The 22,944-nt window shown below is 39.9% G+C and overlaps 1 protein-coding gene across 2 annotated transcripts in view; it reads right to left on the bottom strand.

The window, feature by feature from the left end:
- Positions 1–10,319: 10,319 nt before the first annotated feature.
- Positions 10,320–22,944, bottom strand: part of zgc:113232 (uncharacterized protein LOC541546 homolog) — a 29,872-nt gene continuing 17,247 nt past the window's right edge. For both annotated transcript variants that reach the window (XM_047361514.1, XM_047361513.1), the window contains 9 exons: positions 16,469–16,540; positions 15,902–15,937; positions 15,059–15,103; positions 14,888–14,920; positions 14,173–14,319; positions 13,087–13,263; positions 11,554–11,644; positions 11,242–11,319; positions 10,320–10,994 (listed from right to left, as the gene is read on the bottom strand). In XM_047361514.1, the coding sequence (XP_047217470.1) occupies positions 10,789–10,994; positions 11,242–11,319; positions 11,554–11,644; positions 13,087–13,263; positions 14,173–14,319; positions 14,888–14,920; positions 15,059–15,103; positions 15,902–15,937; positions 16,469–16,540 (885 nt within the window). In that variant the 3' untranslated portion in view covers positions 10,320–10,788. The remainder of the gene's footprint in view (positions 10,995–11,241; positions 11,320–11,553; positions 11,645–13,086; positions 13,264–14,172; positions 14,320–14,887; positions 14,921–15,058; positions 15,104–15,901; positions 15,938–16,468; positions 16,541–22,944) is intronic.

The following is a 22,944-nucleotide window of genomic DNA, read 5'->3' as shown; positions in this document are numbered from 1 at the left end:
AGCAAGATTATTCTGTTTGGATCTAAGGGTCGGGGTAGCTTGGTTCGGTTGGTTTTTCTGTTGCCTTGCAGCAAGTAGGTCTTCTGTTTGAATCATTGCCTGGTGTCTTTCTGGTAGAATAAGTTAACATAACTATGCAGATGACACACAGTTCTACATTACAATGTCACCAGATGACTGTGAACCCACTCAAGCATTGACTAGATCCATAGAACAAACCAATGTGCCACACTTTTCTTCAGCTGAATAAAAACAAAACTGAAGGACTAATTTTTGGACCAATGAAGGGATCCTGAGTCAGTACGCAGCTTCAGTTACTACAGCTAGAAACCACAGATCAGATCTGAGATCTGGGTGACGTGGTGGACTCAGACCTGAACCTTCAGAGGTACATAAAGACAATCACTAAGTCAGCCTTCTATCATCTGAAGAACATTAACAGGCTTAAAACACTGGTCCAGAACACTGCTGCCCGCATCCTCACTAGAACTAAGAAAGTAGAGAACATCAGCCCAGTTCTAAAGTCCCTACACTGGCCCCAGATAATAGACTTTAAAATACTTCTGTTAGTTTATAAATCACGGAATGGCTTAGCATCAAAATGCATATTTGTAGTCATTGTATCAACCTTCCAGACCACTCTGGTCCTCTGGTTCAAGTCTACTTTGCTTCCCCAGAACCAGAACCAAACATGGAGAAGCAGCATTCAGTTCGTAGACTCCACTTATCTGGAACAACTTCCAGAAAACTGCAAAAATGTTCAAACCCTGAGTTTTTTTAAATGAACGTTAAAAATCCATTCGTTTGGAGGTGCCTTTGACTGTTCTATTCAAAGTGTTAATTAAAACATTATGAGTTTCAGTTTGTAGTCCAACTTTTCTTTACTTTTATTTTTCATACCACTGTAATGTACCTTTTTCCTATAAGTTTTCTTTTCTTATGATTTCATCATTGAAAGCACTTTGAATTGTCTTGTAGCAGAAATGTGTTATACAAATAATCTTGCCTTGCTTTGCCTTCTGCTTTGGGTTTGCATGTTCTCCCTGTGCAAGCATGGGTTCTCTCTGGGTACTCTGGCTTCCTCCCACAGTCCAAAACCATGACTGTTCAGTGAATTGGTTACATGAGTTTGTTGTTAGGTATCAGTGTGGTTGTTTGCCCTGTGTTGACCAGACCAAATTTAATCTCTTTTTCTTCACATTTTGGCTTGGAATAAAATGCACAATCTTCCCAGGGCATTTATGTGTATGAAAAAAAGCTGTTAAAAGGAGCTTTTCTTGCCTTTTTTAAACAAACTGCTGTTGTTTTAAACAAAGCAGTTAAAATAAAACACTGTCCCACCTACCAAGGTGCCAAAAAAACTGAATCCTGGGGTCTGAATCAGAGTGAAAATGATTCATTTACAGGCAAATGCCAGCTAATGAAGTTTAACATTTGCAACCTGGTGCTTCTCTTCTTTCTTCTTAGTGGCCATTGGGTTGGTGAGCAGCTGGTCTGCAGTACAGGAGAGAAGTTCAGAGTTCTCCTGCTGCGACCTCATTGTGAGCTACTTGCATAATCTTTCATGTGAGAACATATGGAACTCAAATGAAATGGTAAAATTCACCCTAAAATGTCACTCTTATCAAGAAAAATAGCTGTAAACAACTGTTGTTTTTTTTTTATATTTAAATGCCATGTTTTACCCTTGATTTGCCACATCAAGCCTTGAATCAAACATTTTACCCATCTGCATTTCTGATGATTGAACTGACTGAATGCACACTTAGTCTAAAATCAACAAAGGCTCAGCTCACATTCTTGGACTGTAAATAACTGTACATTTAGGCTGAACCGGACCTGTGGTTATTAAACTGGGTCAAAATATGAAGTACAATTGTTAGTCTTTTTAATGTACAGTATAGAAACTGAACAGAAGTATCAAACTGTGCTTTAAATAATCTGTATTTAGTGTAGGATACTTCTATCACTATTTAAAAAGTTTAACAGTTTAAGATAAAAAAAAAAGCAGGACCTAAATGGGTCCTGATCCTAAGAAGCAGTGAAATGGCTCTTTAATCACACTTTAAGTTGGGAACCCGTTTTTACATTGCATTATTTCATTATTTGTGGAATTTAATTAAGAACTACTCTTCCAGATGTTTAAGGTTAATATTTTCTAATCAGATATCCAGAATTATATAAAAGCAACAGAAAAAAATCAATAAATTTGAGTTGGGAAAAGCTTTGATTTTTAAATGAAAAATGTGTTGGTTTGTTTTTACACATCAGAGTCCAGACATTACAATGCCCTGCTCAAAATATAGTCATCGAATACGATCATTTACCTATTTTATTCTGAAATAAACAAAACAACGAAACATTGTGACTTTGTAAAATATACCTCAAAACAACATTATTGTAGTAAATGGTCAACTAGAAGAAAAAAAGAGAGGAAACAATTATCGAATCTCCATAAAATCTGTATTTCTAACACAAATATAGTGTGTGTAATTATACAAATGATTCTGCAGTTATAAGAGATTGTTGGATGACCTTAAAAGGCTGCTGAAGATGGCTAATTGTCAGGAAACATGGTGCCAACAGGAGCTGTCAGACAGTAAAACAGTGGGAAAATAATTTAAAACCCCTTTAAAAAGATAAATAAACACAGATTGTGTCAAAAGATGTTGGTTTATCCCAGGCAGCTGGGTCTAAAATTTAGGGCAAGCACAAATAAAACAGGAAGGTTTCTGGCAGAAAGGCATTAAGGTGGACCAGGAACAGAACCAGAGCAGGACTGAAAACCCAAAGCCTTAAACATTAGAAATGAAAGACAAATGGGCAGAAGCAGAAGTGAAAGTTTGTGGCAGTGAGATAAATCAGCTGAAGAAAATGGGTTTTACACAGAAAATCCAAACTACAACCATAATTGATGAAAACAATGCCCGTGTGGGCTGAAGAGAAGCAGCCATAGACTGTGGATGATTGCATGAAACTGGTTTTCAGTGGTGAACTCTCAATCTGCAAACTTGCTCAAGAAGATGATACTGGAATGTTTGTTTAATGCCATCCAAATGAAACAGATAGTTGAAGAAAACAAACATGTTTAACTTAACTTCAAGAAAGTTCATTAAAACTTTTCTTCAGGAAAGACAGATCGACTCAGTGACAAGGTCTCCAAACTGTCTGGATCTGAGTCCAACTAAAAATGAATGGTGGGAAACACTGATGCACGACAAGGCTGCAACCTGCAAAGCTAAACTACCAACTAAACCCGGCAGCAAATAATAACGTTATAATTAACTATTATTATAAACATCTTGCTATTCCAGCATTAACATTCAAAGATGTGTCCAAAATCTCTCTGTTTACCATGTAGTGCACCTCATATGCATCACATTGTTGTCCCTAAATGGGAATACATATATCTACCATGTACATGTTTTGTTGTGCAAATATACAGGTCCTTCTCAAAATATTAGCATATTGTGATAAAGTTCATTATTTTCCATAATGTCATGATGAAAATTTAACATTCATATATTTTAGATTCATTGCACACTAACTGAAATATTTCAGGTCTTTTATTGTCTTAATACGGATGATTTTGGCATACAGTTCATGAAAACCCAAAATTCCTATCTCACAAAATTAGCATATCATTAAAAGGGTCTCTAAACGAGCTATGAACCTAATCATCTGAATCAACGAGTTAACTCTAAACACCTGCAAAAGATTCCTGAGGCCTTTAAAACTCCCAGCCTGGTTCATCACACAAAACCCCAATCATGGGTAAGACTGCCGACCTGACTGCTGTCCAGAAGGCCACTATTGACACCCTCAAGCAAGAGGGTAAGACACAGAAAGAAATTTCTGAACTAATAGGCTGTTCCCAGAGTGCTGTATCAAGGCACCTCAGTGGGAAGTCTGTGGGAAGGAAAAAGTGTGGCAGAAAACGCTGCACAACGAGAAGAGGTGACCGGACCCTGAGGAAGATTGTGGAGAAGGGCCGATTCCAGACCTTGGGGGACCTGCGGAAGCAGTGGACTGAGTCTGGAGTAGAAACATCCAGAGCCACCGTGCACAGGCGTGTGCAGGAAATGGGCTACAGGTGCCGCATTTCCCAGGTCAAGCCACTTTTGAACCAGAAACAGCGGCAGAAGCGCCTGACCTGGGCTACAGAGAAGCAGCACTGGACTTTTTTCGGATGAAAGCAAATTCTGCGTGTCATTCGGAAATCAAGGTGCCAGAGTCTGGAGGAAGACTGGGGAGAAGGAAATGCCAAAATGCCAGAAGTCCAGTGTCAAGTATCCACAGTCAGTGATGGTCTGGGGTGCCGTGTCAGCTGCTGGTGTTGGTCCACTGTGTTTTATCAAGGGCAGGGTCAATGCAGCTAGCTATCAGGAGATTTTGGAGCACTTCATGCTTCCATCTGCTGAAAAGCTTTATGGAGATGAAGATTTCATTTTTCAGCACGACCTGGCACCTGCTCACAGTGCCAAAACCACTGGTAAATGGTTTACTGACCATGGTATCACTGTGCTCAATTGGCCTGCCAACTCTCCTGACCTGAACCCCATAGAGAATCTGTGGGATATTGTGAAGAGAACGTTGAGAGACTCAAGACCCAACACTCTGGATGAGCTAAAGGCCGCTATCGAAGCATCCTGGGCCTCCATAAGACCTCAGCAGTGCCACAGGCTGATTGCCTCCATGCCACGCCGCATTGAAGCAGTCATTTCTGCCAAAGGATTCCCGACCAAGTATTGAGTGCATAACTGTACATGATTATTTGAAGGTTGACGTTTTTTGTATTAAAAACACTTTTCTTTTATTGGTCGGATGAAATATGCTAATTTTGTGAGATAGGAATTTTGGGTTTTCATGAGCTGTATGCCAAAATCATCCGTATTAAGACAATAAAAGACCTGAAATATTTCAGTTAGTGTGCAATGAATCTAAAATATATGAATGTTAAATTTTCATCATGACATTATGGAAAATAATGAACTTTATCACAATATGCTAATATTTTGAGAAGGACCTGTATACCAACAAGTCAGTATATTTTAGTTCAAAGAATAACAAGGCAATCAGTCAGTGTAAATCACAAATACTGAGAGTCAAACGTTTAGAAACAGCTCTTGTTTTGAATGAAACCCATTAAAAATGGTTATTGCACGTTCTCCCCACATGTTCTATGTTCTGCTTGTTCTCTGCAGCCACGTGACACTCAGCAGCTGTAAAACTTGTGTTGCTTTGAAGTAAAACCACTTGATTTCTATTGGTTCCTGCAGTCCATCGCTGAAATTTCTGGTGACACCAGGAGCTGTAAATCTCCATGCAAGGAAATCGAGCATGATCGGATGATCCTGGATGGATGTGTGAATGTTTCCGTGGTAACTGTGTGCACTGTACGTTTCCAGCTTTCTAATATTTGTTTCAACCCAACTCTGCTAGAGTGAGAACTTAAAGTGATATATATATATATATATATATATATAAAAGCATGAGTGTGTTTAACCTTAAACTCTTGTTTACAGGGGATAAAGGAGACACGAGTAACCTACCTTGCCCAAATGTGCCCTCTCCCATTATACAATGGGATGCCAACTGGAATTCAAAGTAAGTCCCTATTGTGTTGTTTAAAAAAATCTGATTTCTGACAGTTTTTATCAGGCATACTTCATGAATGGTGTCATTGTTTCAGCTTCTATTGTTTATTAGATGGATTAAAATAGCCAGGAATTCTATAAAGTACATTTTAAACAAATCTTAAATGCAAAAAAGGAGCAACAGTTTTCCTCCAGATAAAGGCTCACATCCCTCTGGCCTGCAGGAGCCCACTCACAGTCCATTCAAATAGTTTTGACTTGATGCATACCTAATATACACAACTTTGCCTGACAGGCCCTGCAACAATGTTTGATATAAATGTTGTCCAGCAGGGCTTCTTAGCTTTTAATCACAGCCACTTTGCTTTGCACCTATCTTAATAATAACTGAGTCCAACATTTCTTCAGAATACCATTAAAGATTGTCCAATATCAACAATAGGACTTGTACCAGAGTTTTTACATATTTCAGCTCTTCCCTTTGGAGGTTTTCTCAGCATGTCTTACTGGGAGGAGGCCCTGGGACAGAACCAGAACTTATTAGGGATCCATTTACTTACATTTCATAGCATAGAAGCTGGTGTCTAGTATTTTGGGGAATAAATAATATGTTTTATCTATACTTAAGCCCAGATTTATTCACACCCTTGGCAGGATTAGGTTTGAAATAATATTTAATAATTTTTTTTCTGACTGGAAGTAATATTACTGTTTCGAAGCGGTCCAGCCAGAGTCCCAACTTGAATCTGATGGAGAGTCTGTGGAGAGAGCTAAAGATTAGGGTGATGGCAAGAACCCTTCCAAAATCAAAAAGGTGGAGCTCATCACCAAAGATATGAGAAACATGACAAAAAGCTGCTCAGCTATTATGAGAAAGATCTGGTTGATGTGACGCCAATTAGCATTTTGCCATTAAATATCGAGAAGTAATTTTCAACATGCCTTTTTAAATAAATTTTAACAAAATCAGATCCATAATTTTTTTATTGACTCTCCTTTTACATTATTGTTTTATCATCACTAGAGAGATACCTGTCTCATTTCTTATCAGAAGCAAACTTTCTAATTGAATAAATAATTTTAAATCTAAATTTGCGGGACGTATGAATACTTTTGGGCTTAGCAGTGCGTGCTAGGCTGAGACTGAAATCATATAATTGAACGGAGGTCATGATTGGAGAGTTAGAGCACCTCTGCACTGATTTTTTGTTTGTTTCTTTCCATTTCAGGTTCTGTTGGGTTGCTGCTGCTTGCTGTAACGACTGGATGGCGTCTGCGCTACATCAGTTAAGATCAGCCAAGTTGATGCATTGACAAAGTCTGTGAAGCAGTTTCTCTATAGAAAATCTTCATCTTACTTGCTAACTTCTGCACTTTATTCTCATCTCTCAGAATTGTTCATTTTGATCAGTTCTTCTTTTTTAAATCATAAATTATGCATCAAGTTGACTTAAACACAGTCAAAAATACTGAGTCTTATGCATATTGGTTTTTGGGAAAGGCTTCCTTCGATTTTTCCAAAGTAACTCTTTGCACTTTTCTTTTGATACCATTTTGTGTTTCTTTAAGTGTTCTGTTTTCAAGTCTGCTAATGAAAATATCAACGGTACTGTAAAATAGACGATTAACTTACTTTCGATCACATCCCCTGAGTCAAAGTTCTCAGAATTTTTGCAAATAAAACCATGAGCTGTGTTCAAAAACACGCCTGAGGAACAAAACACTGGCAGCGAAGGTTTAAAAGCACTGACATTTTTAGGTGGTAACAGAAAAAATATCTTATTACTGTGAATTTTCCTTTTTAGACTTTGATAAAGTTCAACTCATTTTTAATCAAATCCTAAATGAAGTCTTTTAGAAGTATTATAATTAGATGGCTAAACAAGGTTCTCGTTATGAAATATAAAAGCACTAACTGTTGGAGATAGGCACCAGCTTCCCCGCGACCCACTATGGAATAAGCGGTAGAAAATGACTGACTGACTATTTTATGTTCGCATAGAAAGGAACCCAATAGTTGAATTAGATTGTTTTTTTATTTATTTATTGGGGAAAATGTTTGAAGCAAGAAGAAGCACTTTACTGGAGCAGCAAAGAGCATCTGCAGGGGTGTCCAAAGCCATTTGTGGCCCTTGGAAGGATGTTGGTACAAATATTGCCGGCACAGGCGGTTGATGACATTTTTACAGACAAATTAAAATCTTCTTAAATGTTAAGAGCAATTTACAATTATTATTATTAACCATGTTGCTTTCTTTCATTCCATATTTATAGTAAGTAGAAACCCAACATCCAACAACTCTTACTGAACAGCAGACCTTAGTGCGCCCATTCAGTAAAACGGTCTACATATAGGATTAATTTAAAATTTTTGGATGAACGCTCATTTACAGATCCATTTTCTCCAAAGTGTCCGACTACTTTGTTTGTTTATTAAAATAGAGCATGCTTAGTTATTGTTAAGCAGGTAACTAGAAAAAAATATTAAATTTATAGAAATAATATATTTCTTGTGGCCTGTGAGTAGTTCCAACTTGGTGATTTTGGTCCATGTGGAAAGAAATTTGAACACCACTGATCTAATATGTGCACATCACTGTGGTGGATGTAGTACTAACATCAGTCCTAACTCTAATTCTGTCAAAATGAAAGCTATAACCATATAACATTGCTCATTAATAACACTAATACATGTTGAAAATAAAAGTTATCACAACTGATAGTATTTCCTAAATGTTTCCAATAAATGTGAAACGTTTTCACACCTAATACTAAACAGTAAATAAAAACAACTTTTATTAAGCAACAGTTGTCAATGTGCTGCTTGTTCATGTGACACTATTTTAACATTTATATTTATTATTATTATTATATTATTCATTGTTAAAAACAACATTATATTACCAACTTATAATGACTGTCTAAGGTATAATGAATGATTATTTGCTGCTTTTGTTATCTTTGATTGTAAACCAACTTTCGTCCAATGTTAGTCAAACATATGCTGCACATTTTTTACACATAGTTTTATATACATCAGATTTTATATATTTATTGGCTAAAGTATTTTCTCAGCTTCGTTAAAAGGTTTGTGCCATTTTAGGTCAGTGTTAGTGTTTCTTTGTGTTTTCGTCTCGTTTAAGGCCAGAAGCAGACGGCTACAGTGCCGCTTTTAGTGCATTGAAGTTGATGTTATAGATTGATTAGCATAAAAAAAAGTCCAACTGTTTAAAAACCATGAGAAAACCCATAAAACCAGCAACAGTGCCCAAAGTAGGGTCAGTGTCCACAATATTACAAAAAACATGTTCATAAAGACTTTTATAAATTTATGAAACCGTCTAAGCATTAAAAGAATAAAAACAATATCCATGGGAAACAGCTTATGAAGTAATCAATCTTTTAAAATAGGGACCAAATATTAAACGCAGAAAACAGTTAAGCATTTCTCTGTATTGATTATAAATAACAACATGACTGCTCCTGTTCATACAGTTTATTATTATTAATTTATTTATTATTATTATTATTATAGCTTTTAATAGCATATTTCTTTATAAACCAGTTTGAACCTCCGCTGTATTTTGCTTTTGTTTCCTTTTATTTGTTCTCAAGTATTAATTTCCTGCTTCTAAGTTCTCTTTTCATTTTACCTCATAGGAAACAGTTTTTTAGATTTATATTATTTTTGGTGTTACTTGAAGGATGAAATATTCAAAATTTTTTTTGTAAGCTCTAAAGTATTTAATTTTAATAGTTTGGTAAAGCACAACGGCCTACTAATCTAGATGTAGTAAAAGTAAACGTTGTTGACCTTTAAGAAAAGATCAGCGGATTTTAGATGATTAGCTAAGACACTCCAGTGATGCTCTTTCTTGCTCCATAACCATCTTAGGTCTTCTTATAAATGTCTAACCTCTTATACTCTGGCATTAAGCTAAATTATGGTACTATCTTCAGTCTTAGGTATCTGTTATCAATAAAACTCTATATTAACAGAAAAAAGCATTATCATTGACATAGACAGTCATTCTCCATAAATGAGCCAGGTATAAGCAACGCTGCAAACTTTAAATAGTTACTTCTTTCTTTTTATAGTGTCATTTTTTATCATGCTTTGCCAAAGTAAATCCATGTACTGTTTTAAAAAAAGTTATCTGAGCCATGTAAAAGTTATTTCTACACTTAATTTAATTCAATGAGTCTCTTAATAATGACATCCAAATAACGTCTTTAAAGAAACACCCTCCTCATTGCCACTCAGTTATATTCCTCAGTTTTTTATAATGAACTGCCTTAACAATGGGCCAAACATGAACTGTTCTGTGTCGCTGCTTCACAATAAAAATTGTTTTGCACAATCAAACCCACTCTGTATGATTTATTTAAAGAACAGCCAATCTGTTAATTATGCTATTTTAGTAACACGTTTTACATTTGTTTATTTGTTGATATTTTTCATGATGTGGCGTAAGGTGGAACAGGTTGAGGACTATGTCATGTCACCATGATTACATTCACTTTTTGCACAACCCATGGCATCAACATCAACACAATGTTATTTGACCTTAAACGTTATATTTGAGCTGTTTATTATTATTATTTTCGTGTGTGTGTGTGTGTGGGGCCGGGGCGTGGGGGTACTCTCCTGTTCATGAAAAAAGTAATTGAGATACTGTTTTTAGTTAGTCAATAACAAAGGACAACTGTGACACTTCACACTGGGGTTAAAAAAGATCTGATAGTTTATCTGAAACAAAAACACATGATCTTTAGACTCTTTACATGTTATGTTATTTACATAGAATTTGTTTTTCCATTAATAGAAGAAAAAAAAAAAAAACATGAAGAAGCTATCTTTCTTGAATAATTTACTTTTTCCTAGGTTTACATTTCAACATAATACACTAAATAGTTTCCAGAACAACTTGGAGCAGATTTTAAATATGAATGAAAATGAGCCTCTGCAGGATTTCTCATCTAAAGCCTTTTTTCTGGCCCAAATGAAAGGCTTCTCTGGTTTCAGTTCCCAGTGGACCAACCTGTGGCAATTTATACCATCGGTTGTATCACATCTGCCCAAAACATTTTCTCATCAGAGGCCAATAAATGTAAGTCACTACTGCGATAATCCAGGTGTTGCAAGAAGAAACTCTGTTCTCCCATAACTGCTTGGAGCTTTTGTTCAGGCTCAGATGTTTGAACTTGCAGGTCCTTTCACCAGGCCCTGCTCTTTGCGCATCACTGGCGCATAAATACTGCAGTCCCGCATCTCGCAAAATCCCGGCACGCCTGGGAACCCAACCATACCAGGTGATCCAACTGGACCAGGGAAGCCACGAGGCCCACGTGGTCCCTCCATCCCATTTTTGGGTTCTGCTGGGTAGCCATGTTCACCTGCAAAAAGTCATGGGAATTTGAATGCATTCAGAAAAGGCCTTTCTGAAATGTTAAACTTCCCGAAGTTTTAAATAAAACTACAAGCTCCTTTTATTTGGTATTCCAAGAATATTTTGAGAAAATCAAGTCAGGTTTGTTAAATGTTTTGGAAACAGGAGAAATAATCAAGATAATTTTTTTAAAGATTTAGTTTTCTGCAGCTTTCCACAAATGTTATTAGGAAACAAGAGAGAGAAAATCCCACCTCTGGGTCCCTGTGGTCCATCGGGGCCTGGCAGGCCTTTACCTGGATCCCCTGTAATGCCTTTAGCTCCATTTGGCCCTGTTGGGAGAAACAAGTAAAACAGTTAGGGAAAAAGCCATGAGTCTAAACACCAAACTGGATCTGAGAGGAGAAAATAAGGGCATATTCAATTTCATACAGCTGTGCAAAGAAATATTCCCTCCCATGTAGATTTCTTTTGTTTTGACTTTTTTGTCACACAAAGAAAAAAACTATCAAACCAACTGCTGATTTGGTCAGTCTCTACGCCCTGCAGTAAGCAGGTGCATTTACCTCTGCCACCCTCAGCTCCTTTTTGTCCTTCCAGCCCTCTTTGACCTTGAACACCTCTGGCTCCTTTTTCTCCAGTTCTTCCTGCTTTGCCCTGATCATTAAAGCAGAAAAGTTGTTAAAGTTTGACCTCCCAATAAATAAGGTTTAAAACACTTACTAAAATTCAATATGATCATCGCCTGATTGCCAACCCAGCTCAAGAAAACATGCAGCTCCAACAGTATGATGATACAACATAAAACTGAGGGGGAATTCAAGATGTTTATTCATGCATTTATTATTATTAAATAATTTTACTATACAGCCTAAACAATGTGAACCTAATTAAACTGGTCCCTGTTTTTTTAAAATTTCCAAAGCAGATGTTTTGTGCATTTACCTGTAGGTTGTTGTAAAAGAGTGCAGAAAACAGAGGCTTTTTAGGCCTTTTATCTTTTCTTTCTTTCTTCTTTTTTAAACAATGTCTTTTTTATTTTTTGCACAAAAGAAAAAAAGATTAAGTACATTTACAGTTAACAATAATGAGTTTTCACACTCCCCTCCCATCTGCACCAAATAGACTCTGTTTCAGCAAGAAAATAAAAACACTTAAAACAGAAATTACCTGTACATAAAGTTACCTTACATTACATACATATTTACGAATATTTTATTGGAACCCATTTTTCTTATATTTAGATCTACGTCTCCATTAGGAAATGCCCGATATCAATATGAAATATTTATATTCACCTCCGTTTTCCATAACCAGTTTGGACACTGATGTTTCCGAAGAGCCAGATAAGAAAATGTTGAAACTAAGCCTATTTTAATGCAATTTTTGGTCACCAGTTCATCTAGAGATGTAAGAGGTGACCATTGGACAGATTGATTTTGTGTTAAAATAAAATTTCTTATTTGTAAAAATTAGAAAAAAAAAATTCTTTATATATTAAATTTCAAAACGATTTCTTCAAAAGACATAATTCTTCCCTCGTTAGAAGGATTGTCTATTTTACAAATACCCTTTATTGCCCAAATCTGGAATCCTGGATCATTCCTGGTTTAAATGAAGTATTTCCCAAAACAGGGCTAAACTAAGAAATGTTATCATTTATATTCATCCACTTTTTTACAACATACCAAATGTCTATCATATTTTGAACTATAGGATTATTTGTCTCATGTTTTAGTTTCTTTAAATCGGCAGAAAACATATAAACATATACAGGTTTAGTGGTAACTTCATTGAACTTGATTCAATATCTATCCAAGGTGAAATGTTTTGGGATGAAAAATAAAGCATCATTATCCTCAGTTGTGTTGCTAAATAATACCAATAAAGGTCGGGATATTTCAAACCCCACCATCAAATGGTGAACATAATAAGGCTAAGCAAAGGTCGTTTTATGTTCCTAATGAATCTTCTAACCATATTTGAGATTTTGGTGAATATATCTTTTCTAGAATATTTCAGGAAAGGTAATCAGGCCACACATCTAGAGAAATGAGCTGATAGTTTCATCAGTGATGTGAACCTGGAGAAGCACTCACAGCTTTGCCAGGTGGTCCTGGTGGTCCTCGGGCTCCTGGAGGACCAATCAGTGTCTGGTTGTTGATGGGGCATCCCTGAGTGCACTTGGCTTGGATGGAGGCAGCGTACTGGGCTAACTGGGCCGTGACCACGCCTTTGCAGAGCTGCAGGACTTGCTCATCAGTCAGACCAGGACCCTTCAGGACCAAAAACCACTTAGGTTATCTTCTGATACAGAAAACCAACATCAAAATTTCATTTAAGTATCGTCCTAAAGTCTAGTTTTATGAAAATGTCATAGTAGCATCAGCTAATTCGGAGACAAAACAGAATATGTTTTAAGAACTGATAAATTAATGCTTATTTATTACTGGTTTATCTAAAGCAGAAATGAAAGCAGTAAAAACAATGAGCAATAAGTGTTTCTATTTTTTAAACATTCACTACAAAGTAATATTTAAAAACAACAAGAATTCAACCGTCAGTTTGATTTAAAGCGGTTTCTTTCCAGGATGCAGTTAAAAACATCAAATCTGGCTTCACACAATATTAATATCAATGAAACTGTACAAAATATGGATTTTAATCAGAAATTTAAGGCACTATTCGCTTGTAATCCCTTCCTGCCTTGCAGCAAGAAGGTCCTGGGTTCAACTCCCGGCTGGGGGTCTTTTTGCATGTTCTCCCCGTGCATGCATGGGTTCTCACCAGGTACTCCGGCTTCCTCCCACAGTCCAAAGACATGCCCGTTAGGTTAATTGGTCTTTCAAAATTGCCCTTAGGTGTGTGAATGAGTGTGTGCATGGTTGTTTGTGTGTTGCCTGCGATGGACTGGCGACCTGTCCAGAGTGTAACCCGCCTCCTGCCCATAGACTGCTGGAGATAGGCACCAGCTTCCCCACAACCCACTAAGGAAGAAGTGGTATAGAAAATGACTGACTGACAATTTCTCTCACATCAGTCATCTGTTGTTTTTTTTGCTTGCAAAGTGGGATCGTATATTTAATTGTCAGAACAGCTACAGATGGATGGAGTCATTAGTAAAACGGAGCATTTTTTGACAGGTTCAGCCTTTTCAGATCCTGTTTTATGAATCAGTTACTCACAGCTGGACCTGGAACTCCTTTTGGTCCCGCTCGGCCTTTGCCACCAGGGTCACCGATAGGACCGCGGTCTCCTCTGGTACCAGGGACGCCAGGCGGTCCAACAGGACCCGGGACGCCGTTGTTCCCTTCTGAGCCTTTTGGTCCTCGCTTTAAGAAAATTGATTACAGTAGAAGAAAAAGAGTAAATGAAACATGCACATTTATTTATTGTTTTTACTTTCTTCACTGAACAGGATGACCTGAACAAGAGACATTTACCGTGTTGAACTACCAACCCAGCTCATAGATACATTGTTTTCTTAGTTCAATATTTTAAATTTGATTTTCACCACGTCTTAGACTTCATCACTCATACTTGGTGGTGATTTAACTGCTGGATTCCAAGCAACACTGGTTAATCTGGACTCTTTCAGAAGTTCAACAGGTTCAAACCAGAACAAATTCCAATTAAAATGAAATTGTACATCAAGTTACAATTTTTAATTGTCTTCTTTTTGCCAAAACCTAATGTGTATGTGTACTTCAAACAAGCTTTGTTCAAAAGCAATTTAAACTATAGTTTATGATTTAATTAAACCAATAGGTGATATTTTTAGTGTCAAATATAGATTATTTGGCAAATTCAAAGGTGGAGTCTTCCTGTTTCAGAGACTTTCCACCAGACGTGTGCATGTTTGCATGTGATAGTAAATGCATCAGAAGTCCCAGAATTCACCTGTCCTTTGTCTCCGTGGTCACCCTTTCCTCCCTGACAGGTGAAGATAAAAGGAAGAGACTTGTTAAAAGTTAAATAAGAGCAGGAATGGAAAAAGGGAAGGGAAATGAAGTGCAGTCAGCGTCATTGGAACAGCAGTTTTGTCACATGATTATAAGACATTAAAATTACCTTTTGGCCTCTCTCCCCCTTCAGGCCTTTCCTTCCTACAGCACCCTAAGGACATGTAAACAAACATTGTGTCATGAAAGTGGAAGCTGAGATTAGTCACAAAAGCACCTGACATATAACAGTTTACTGCGGCATCAAAAACAGGAAGGACAAGCTGCGAAAATAAAATGTCAACATGAGCAGGGGAATTCCCTCTGAGGCCAGGGGACATTTTATAGCTGGTTGGTGGTTTGAAGCGTGACCTTTAATGTCATATTCCTGTCACTCCAGAGGTTCACTGATCAATCCAAGATTTTCTTTTAGTTTTACATGTTACAGTATCTTTGTGTAAGACATCAACAAGGTATTCCTCATACATGAACGCAATGCAGCCTATTCTGTAAAATGTATTCTGACACCTCTTATCAGAACCAGAATTAACTTCTGCGATTTGACCTACGGCAACTCGTCTGCTGGTTCGGACCACATGTGCCAGCCTTTACTCCCTAACGTGTATCGATGAGCCTTGACCCCCATGACCCTGCTGCTGGTTCACCACTGTTCCTTCCTTGGAGCACTTTTGACAGATCCTGACAGAACTGCGATGATGATTTAAAGAAATGTTCTACAATTTGCTGATAGTCTATAAAAAGTAAATGTGGTTCTGAAACTCCAGTAAAGGTTATCTACTATCAGGGTCGCTGAAAGTTTCTTTTACTTTCTCCCACCTCCTCTCTGTCTGAGATCACAGACCGACAAAAAACCCAACCTACAGATAACTTTACATTAGTCTATTAAAACGACACTTTACGGTTCCAGCTTTCTCTGAAAAATAGCATTTTTCATTTGTTTTATATGGCTTACCTTCTCCCCATCAGGCCCCGTCTCCCCTTCGGCCCCCTGCAGGAGAGAAAAATGGCATAAAAGGTGGAACTACTTTAAAGGTTTTAAGTTTAAAAGAACATTAACTGTTTATATATAAAGTAAATGAATGAATCCTGTCATAAAAAGTTTCCCAAACATCAGTGGGCGTCCAGAGTTCCAGAGGAATTATTTTATTCTGTATAAAACTGACGCATAATATTAATTAACAAAGAATTAAATAACAGCCGAAAATCTAAAGAAGAATTTGAAGAAGATGAAAAAAAGTATTACTCAGTATTGTCATAAAATTCAGAACATTTAATTCCTTTAATATATTTACGTCATTTGCATTACAAATGAAGAGAAAATGACTTTTTATATCTTGAAATATTGTTGGTTGTTTTGCATTTTATATAGATCTTAAAAATAGTTTTGAAATTCAATTCAATTTCCTTTCTGTCATCTTTTTAAATAAAGAAATCACAGTAAGAACTTTATGATTAATGACTTATAAGAAATTATTTTAGATTTAAACTTTTTCACCATTTCAGGGTTGTGTGTACATACTGTTGGACCCTGCAGACCTTTGGGTCCTTGTTTTCCTGGTATTCCAGCATCTCCAGGTTGTCCTTGATCTCCCTGTTGGACAAATCACAGAAATATGATAAGGTGATTCTGTATTTTACTTGTACTCATACTCGTCGTCTTCCACTTTATCTGGGACCGGGTCGCGAGGGCAGCAGACTCAGCAGAGATGCCCAGACGTCCCTCTCCCCAGACACCTCCTCCAGCTCCTCCGGGGGGAGCCCAAGGCGTTCCCAGGCCAGCTGAGAGACATAGTCCCTCCAGCGTGTCCTGGGTCGTCCCCTGGACTTCCTCCCAATGGGACGTGCCTGGAACACCTCCCGAGGAAGGCGTCCAGAAGGCATCCGATATGTAGATGCCCGGGCCACCTCAACTGGCTCCTCTCGATGTGGAGGAGCAGTGGCTCTACTCCGAGCCCCTCCTGGATGGCCGAGCTCCTCACCCTATCTCTAAGGGAGTGCCCGGCCACAAGAGCTTTGCTTTTCGGCTCAGCTCTCTCTTCACCACAACGGACCGGCACAGCGCCCCCATTACTGTGGCAGCCGCACCGATCTGTCTGTGGATTTCCCACTCCATTCTTCCCTCACTCGTGAACAAGACCCCAAGATACTTAAACTCCTCCACTTGAGGCAGGAACTCCCCTCCAACCTGAAGAGGACAAGCCACCCTTTTCCGGTCAAGAACCATGGCCTCGGACTTGGAGGAGCTGATCTTCACCCCAGTTGCTTTACACTCGGCTGCGAACCACCCCAGTGCATGCTGTAGGTCTTGGCTAGAGGGGGCCAACAGGACCACGTCATCTGCTAAAAGAAGAGACGAAATCCTCTGGTCCCCAAACCAGACCCCCTCCGGCCCTTGGCTGCGCCTAGAAATCCTGCCCATAAAAGTTATGAACAGGACCGGTAACAAAGGGCAGCCCTGCTGGAGTCCAACATGCACCGGGAACAGGTCCGACTTAGTGCCGGCAATGCGAACCAAACTCCTGCTCCGCTTGTACAGAGACCGGATGGCCCCTAATAAAGGCCCCCGATTCCATACTCCTGGAGCACCCCCCACAGGGCATCACGAGGGACACAGTCGAATGCTTTCTCCAGGTCCACAAAACACATGTGGATCGGTTGGGCAAACTCCCATGAACCCTCGAGTACCCTGTAAAGGGTATAGAGCTGGTCCAGTGTTCCACGGCCGGGACGAAAACCACACTGCTCCTCCTGAAGCTGGGGTTCGACTATCGGTCAGACTCTCCTCTCCAATACCCTGGCGTAGGCCTTACCAGGGAGGCTGAGGAGTGTGATCCCCCTGTAGTTGGAACACACCCTCCGGTCACCCTTCTTATGTAGGGGGACCACCACCCAAGTCTGCCAATCCAAAGGCACTGTCCCCGTCCGCCACGCAATGTTGAAGAGGCGTGTCAACCATGACAGCCCCACAACCTCCAAAGACTTGAGGTACTCAGGGCGGATCGCATCCAACCCCGAAGCCCTGCGACCTCGGAGCTTTTTAACCACCTCGGTGACTTCAGCCCGGTGATGAAAGAGTTCAACCCCGAGTCCCCAGCCTCTGTTTCCACCAGGAAATGCGTGATGGCAGGATTGAGGAGATCCTCGAAGTACTCCTTCCACCGCCCGATAATGTCCTCAGTCGAGGTCAGCAGCCTCCCACCCCCACTGTAAACAGTGTTGGCGAAGCACTGCTTCCCCCTCCTGAGGCACCGGACGGTTTGCCAGAATCGCTTCGGGGCCAACCGGTAGTCCTTCTCCATGGCCTCACCAAACTCCTCCCAGGTCCGAGTTTTTGCCTCTGCCACAGCCCGGGCCGCAGCACGCTTGGCCCCACGGTACCCGTCAGCTGCCTCAGGAGTCTCACAAACCAACCACAGCCGATAGGACTCCTTCTACAGCTTGACAGCATCCCTTACTGCCGGTGTCCACCACCGGGTTTGGGGATTGCCGCCGCAACAGGCACCGCAGACCTTACGGCCGCAGCTACGGGCGGCAGCATCAACAATAGATGCGGAGAACATGGTCCACTCGGACTCTATGTCTCCAATATCCCTCAGAATCTGGTCAAAGCTCTCCTGGAGGTGAGAGTTGAATACATCCTTGGCCAAGGGGTCCGCCAGACATTCCCAGCAGACCCTCACTATGCGCTTGGGCCTGCCAAGCCTGTCCGGCTTTCTCCTCCCCCAACGGATCCAACTCACCACCAGGTGGTGATCAGTGGACAGCTCAGCCCCTCTCTTCACCAGAGTGTCCAAAACATGCGGCCGAAGGTCTGATGATACGACAACAAAGTCGATCATTGACCTCCTGCCTAGGGTGTCCTGGTGCCAAGTGCACTGATGGACACCCTTATGTTTGAACATGGTGTTCATTATGGACAATCCGTGACTAGCACAGAAGTCCAATAACAAAACACCATTCGGATTCAGATCGGGGAGGCCATTCCTCCCGATCACACCTCTCCAGGTGTCACTGTCGTTTCCCACGTGGGCGTTGAAGTCCCACAGCAGAATAATGGAGTCCCCGGGAGGGGCACTATCCAGCACCCCCGACAGGGACGCCAAGAAGGCCGGGTACTCCGCACTACCACTCGGCCCATAGGCTGAAATGATAGTCAGAGACCTCTCCCCAAATCGAAGGCGCAGGGATTTGACCCTCTCATCCACTGGGGTAAACCCCAACACTAGACGGCTGAGCTGGGGGGTGACAAGCAAACCCACCCCAGCCCGCCGCCTCTCCCTGTGGGCCACTCCAGAGTAGAAGAGAGCCCAGCCCCTCTCGAGGAGATGGGTTCCAGAGCCCACGCTATGCGTGGAGGCGAGCCTGACTATTTCTAGTCAATATCTCTCGATCTCAACCAAGCTCAGGCTCCTTCCACCCCAGCGAGGTGACATTCCACGTCGCTAGAGCCAGCCTAAGCATCCGGGGATCGGACCGCTGAGGTCTCCACCTTCGTCCGCCGCCCAATCCTCTTTGCACCGGTCCCTCACGGTTCCCCCTGCAGGTGGTGGACCCACTGGGGGGTGGTCTCGCATCTCTCGTTCGGGCTTGGCCCGGCCAGGTCCCGCGAGGAGCAACCCAGCCACCAGGCGCTCTCCGACGAGTCCCTACCCCAGGCCTGGCTCCAGGGTGGGACCCCGGCTCCGCCGTACCGGGCGACGTCAAGTGCCTCAATTTTGTAGTCATCATGAGGGGTTCTTGAACCGCTCTTTGTCTGACCCGTCACCTAGAGCTTGTTTGCCATGGGAGACCCTACCAGGGGCATTTAAGCCCCAAACAACATAGCCTCTAGGATCATTCAAGCACTCAAACCCCTCCACCACGTTAAGGTGGCGGTTCAAGGAGGGGTTAAGGTATTTTAGATTATTTTAATTTTAACATCTTAATAAATCTATTCATCCCCATCTACAGACCTGTAGCATAATCTGAATAATTGAATGTAGTGATGATGCAGTGGTTTATACAGAATGTTGTCATGTTACAGTTGAAAAGAAACATAAATCAGCACAATGACAACAATAAAAGTGTTAAAACTGATTAAAATGAAGACTGTACTAAAAGAAAACATTTGGCTGTAACTAATAAAAGACAATTTAAGAAAGAAATTACACAGAATTGTTTAGGGTTGCCCTTGATAAAATCTTAATATGTCAAATATAATTCCAGCCTGATCTTGTTGATAAGCAGCCAGAAGGGCCAAGGTGACTCTGGAGGAGCTGTAGCAATCTACAGCTCCAGTGGTATTAAATCTGCCACACGTCATGCAGGGGACACAGCAAACATGTGGAAGAGCATGCTCTCATCAGTTGAGACCTAGTTTTAGCATTTTGGCCTACATGCAAAATGCTATGAGAGCAGGAAAACCAACACAGCCAACCACCCTGAACACACCACACTTTGGTGGCAGAATCGTGCTGTGGGGATGCTTTTCTGCAACTGGGGGCAAAGACACCAGTCAGAGTTCATGAGAAGATTAGTGGAGGCCTAATGAGTTTGTTAAATTGTGGAGACGTTTAAATCAGGTTTAGGTTATTAAATAATATCCTAAGTTTTTAACATCTCACAGGAAACTGTTCAATCTTTCATCTGAAATGAGTATGGCAGGCAAGAGGCTTCTAGTAAGTCTGGAGGAGTTGCAGAGATCCACACCTCAGGTGGGAGAATCTGTTGACAGGACAACTAATGGCTGTGATCTGCACTCCTCAACTCAGGCCTTTTTGGGAAAACGTCATTGTTGCAAGAAAGCTGTACAAACGTAAATTTATAGTTTACTATGACCCATCCCACTGTAAAAACATGGTGGTGACAGCATGGTGCTAAGGGAACACTTTCCTTAGAGGGAACAGAGAAGGTGGCAGAGCTAATGGGAAAATCGATGGAGTTAAATAAAAGACAATTGTGGAAGAGAACCTGTTAGAGACAGCAATAAACTTGAGACTGGGGTGAAGGTTCACCTTCCAGCAGGACAAAAACATGGAAAAACATACAGCCGGAGCTGCAATGGAATGGTTTATAATGGCCCAGTCAAGGTACAGATATAAATTCAATTAAGAATCTGTGTTAATATCTGAAATTTTATGCTCACAGTCGCTCTCCAACAATCTGACTCAGCTTGAGCGACTTTGCAAAGAAGAAAAGGCAGATATTTCAGTCGGTAGATGTACAAAGCTGGAAGAGACACTTCCCACTCCTACTTTGGTCAATCACAGAATCCCAATTCAATACCTGTACAACAAATCTAGGTGCAGAATAATTTGCAGTAATGCTGCCAGTTCAAAAGAAAGCAGAAGCTTCAAGAGGAATTATTTATAGCAGTCTGACATTTAACACATTGCCATTTGAAAATGGAGAAGTGTATGTAGAACATTTCAAAATTTAAAAACATCTCAGAAAAACATCATACATCAGTCTCTTTAAACGTGCAACACTATATGAAATCACCAAAAAAAAAAAAAACTCAAACTAACTCCTCTTTTGTTGACTGATAACTTGAAGAAGTTGAAAGTCATAACCCTATTTATGGGATAAAATCCCACAGAATTGACAGTGTTTCTTGTTTTGCCTCTAAGGGGTCCTCCCTTCTCAGGTTTCAGATGATACTGATTGTAATGACATTTAAACTTAAACAACAGCTGACCACTGCTGAAATGTCCCTGACAGAACTGATAAAGGGCACAATTAAATGATGGGATTTTTTTTCTGTAATGTGAACTTTCTTATTAAACATTTCTTTAAAACCTGAATATTATCTGGTTTTGATAAGCAGCCCTAATCAATCCTATTAATAAATCCCGTCAAATCTGTTTCATTGGTAATAGTTAGGATTTTTTCACCTAAAAACACAGATTTCAAGCTAAGACAATATACAATTATATAAAATTAAAGTTTTATACGGTAAGTTGTATTTTGTTCGAAAATTTTAATATTATAATGTTACACATTGTCATGTATTTATTTGAGTTTACTGTATTGTGCTGAAATCACCTGAGGAGACTTTACACACCTGCAAAACATGATCTAAAAACCCCCAGCAAGGACTCGTCGACAGTGGAGAGGGAATATTTGCTTTAGCAGTTTCTATAGTTTTTCACTAACAACTGGATGAAATCAGTGGTTTTTCAGACAAATTATCTTTAATATGCAGCAGATTTAAAGTAAATAACTCCCCGTGTTAAATGTTATTTACTAAATTTTTGTAAAAGGGTCTTTTTTCTTAAAGAAAGAAGACTGCTTTCACTTCCTTTTTCCAGCTTTCAAGACCAAAAGCAGATGTCAGGATGTCCCTAAGACTGCTGATACAGAAAATCAACCATTTATTCGCAGAAATTTAAAGGAAGTTGCCAGAAATCTATATAAAAACAAAAAAAGTTAACAAAACCAAAGTGGGGGATACCCAGGTAAAACTTCCCTATAATTTCTTACAAAACCAAGTGTGAGTGAAACTCCTAACCATGAGGGATTTCTGTAAAAAAGTTGTGATGGTGAAACTAATAGGACCAGGCGGTTGTAATTCATTAGGAGAAATAGAAACAGTACCAGAGAAAAATCTGCATACTCTCATCATGTCCTTTATTGATCAATTTCAAACTGCATGTTTTTCAGCGAGGAATGATTACACGACAATTGTATAAACTTCTTGTACAGAGTAAAAATTAAATGTAATGCCTCAAATATATACATACCCACTACTACTGTTGCAAGGTTTTAGCCATCAACAAGCTTCTGGAATAATTGTGACCCGATGTCTGAACGCCCTTATTATCAAACATGGCCTGGTCTGTTAAAACTGGTTGGTTTCATTATGTTTGAACACCAAACTGTGTCCAAGCTGCATCCAGCAAACTGTTGATCTGGGGTGAAGTTCAAGTGCTTGGAGGTAGTCTACTTTATCATTATGCCACACACTTTGCATAACACCAGGGCCCAGTGCCACTTGGAGTGAAAAGCAGCAAAAGC

Source organism: Girardinichthys multiradiatus, chromosome 3 (assembly GCF_021462225.1).
Source record: "Girardinichthys multiradiatus isolate DD_20200921_A chromosome 3, DD_fGirMul_XY1, whole genome shotgun sequence".
NCBI classification, from domain to species: Eukaryota; Metazoa; Chordata; class Actinopteri; order Cyprinodontiformes; family Goodeidae; genus Girardinichthys; species Girardinichthys multiradiatus.
The sequence above is the reverse complement of the archived record's forward strand: the minus strand, read 5'-3'. Positions and strand labels throughout refer to the sequence as shown.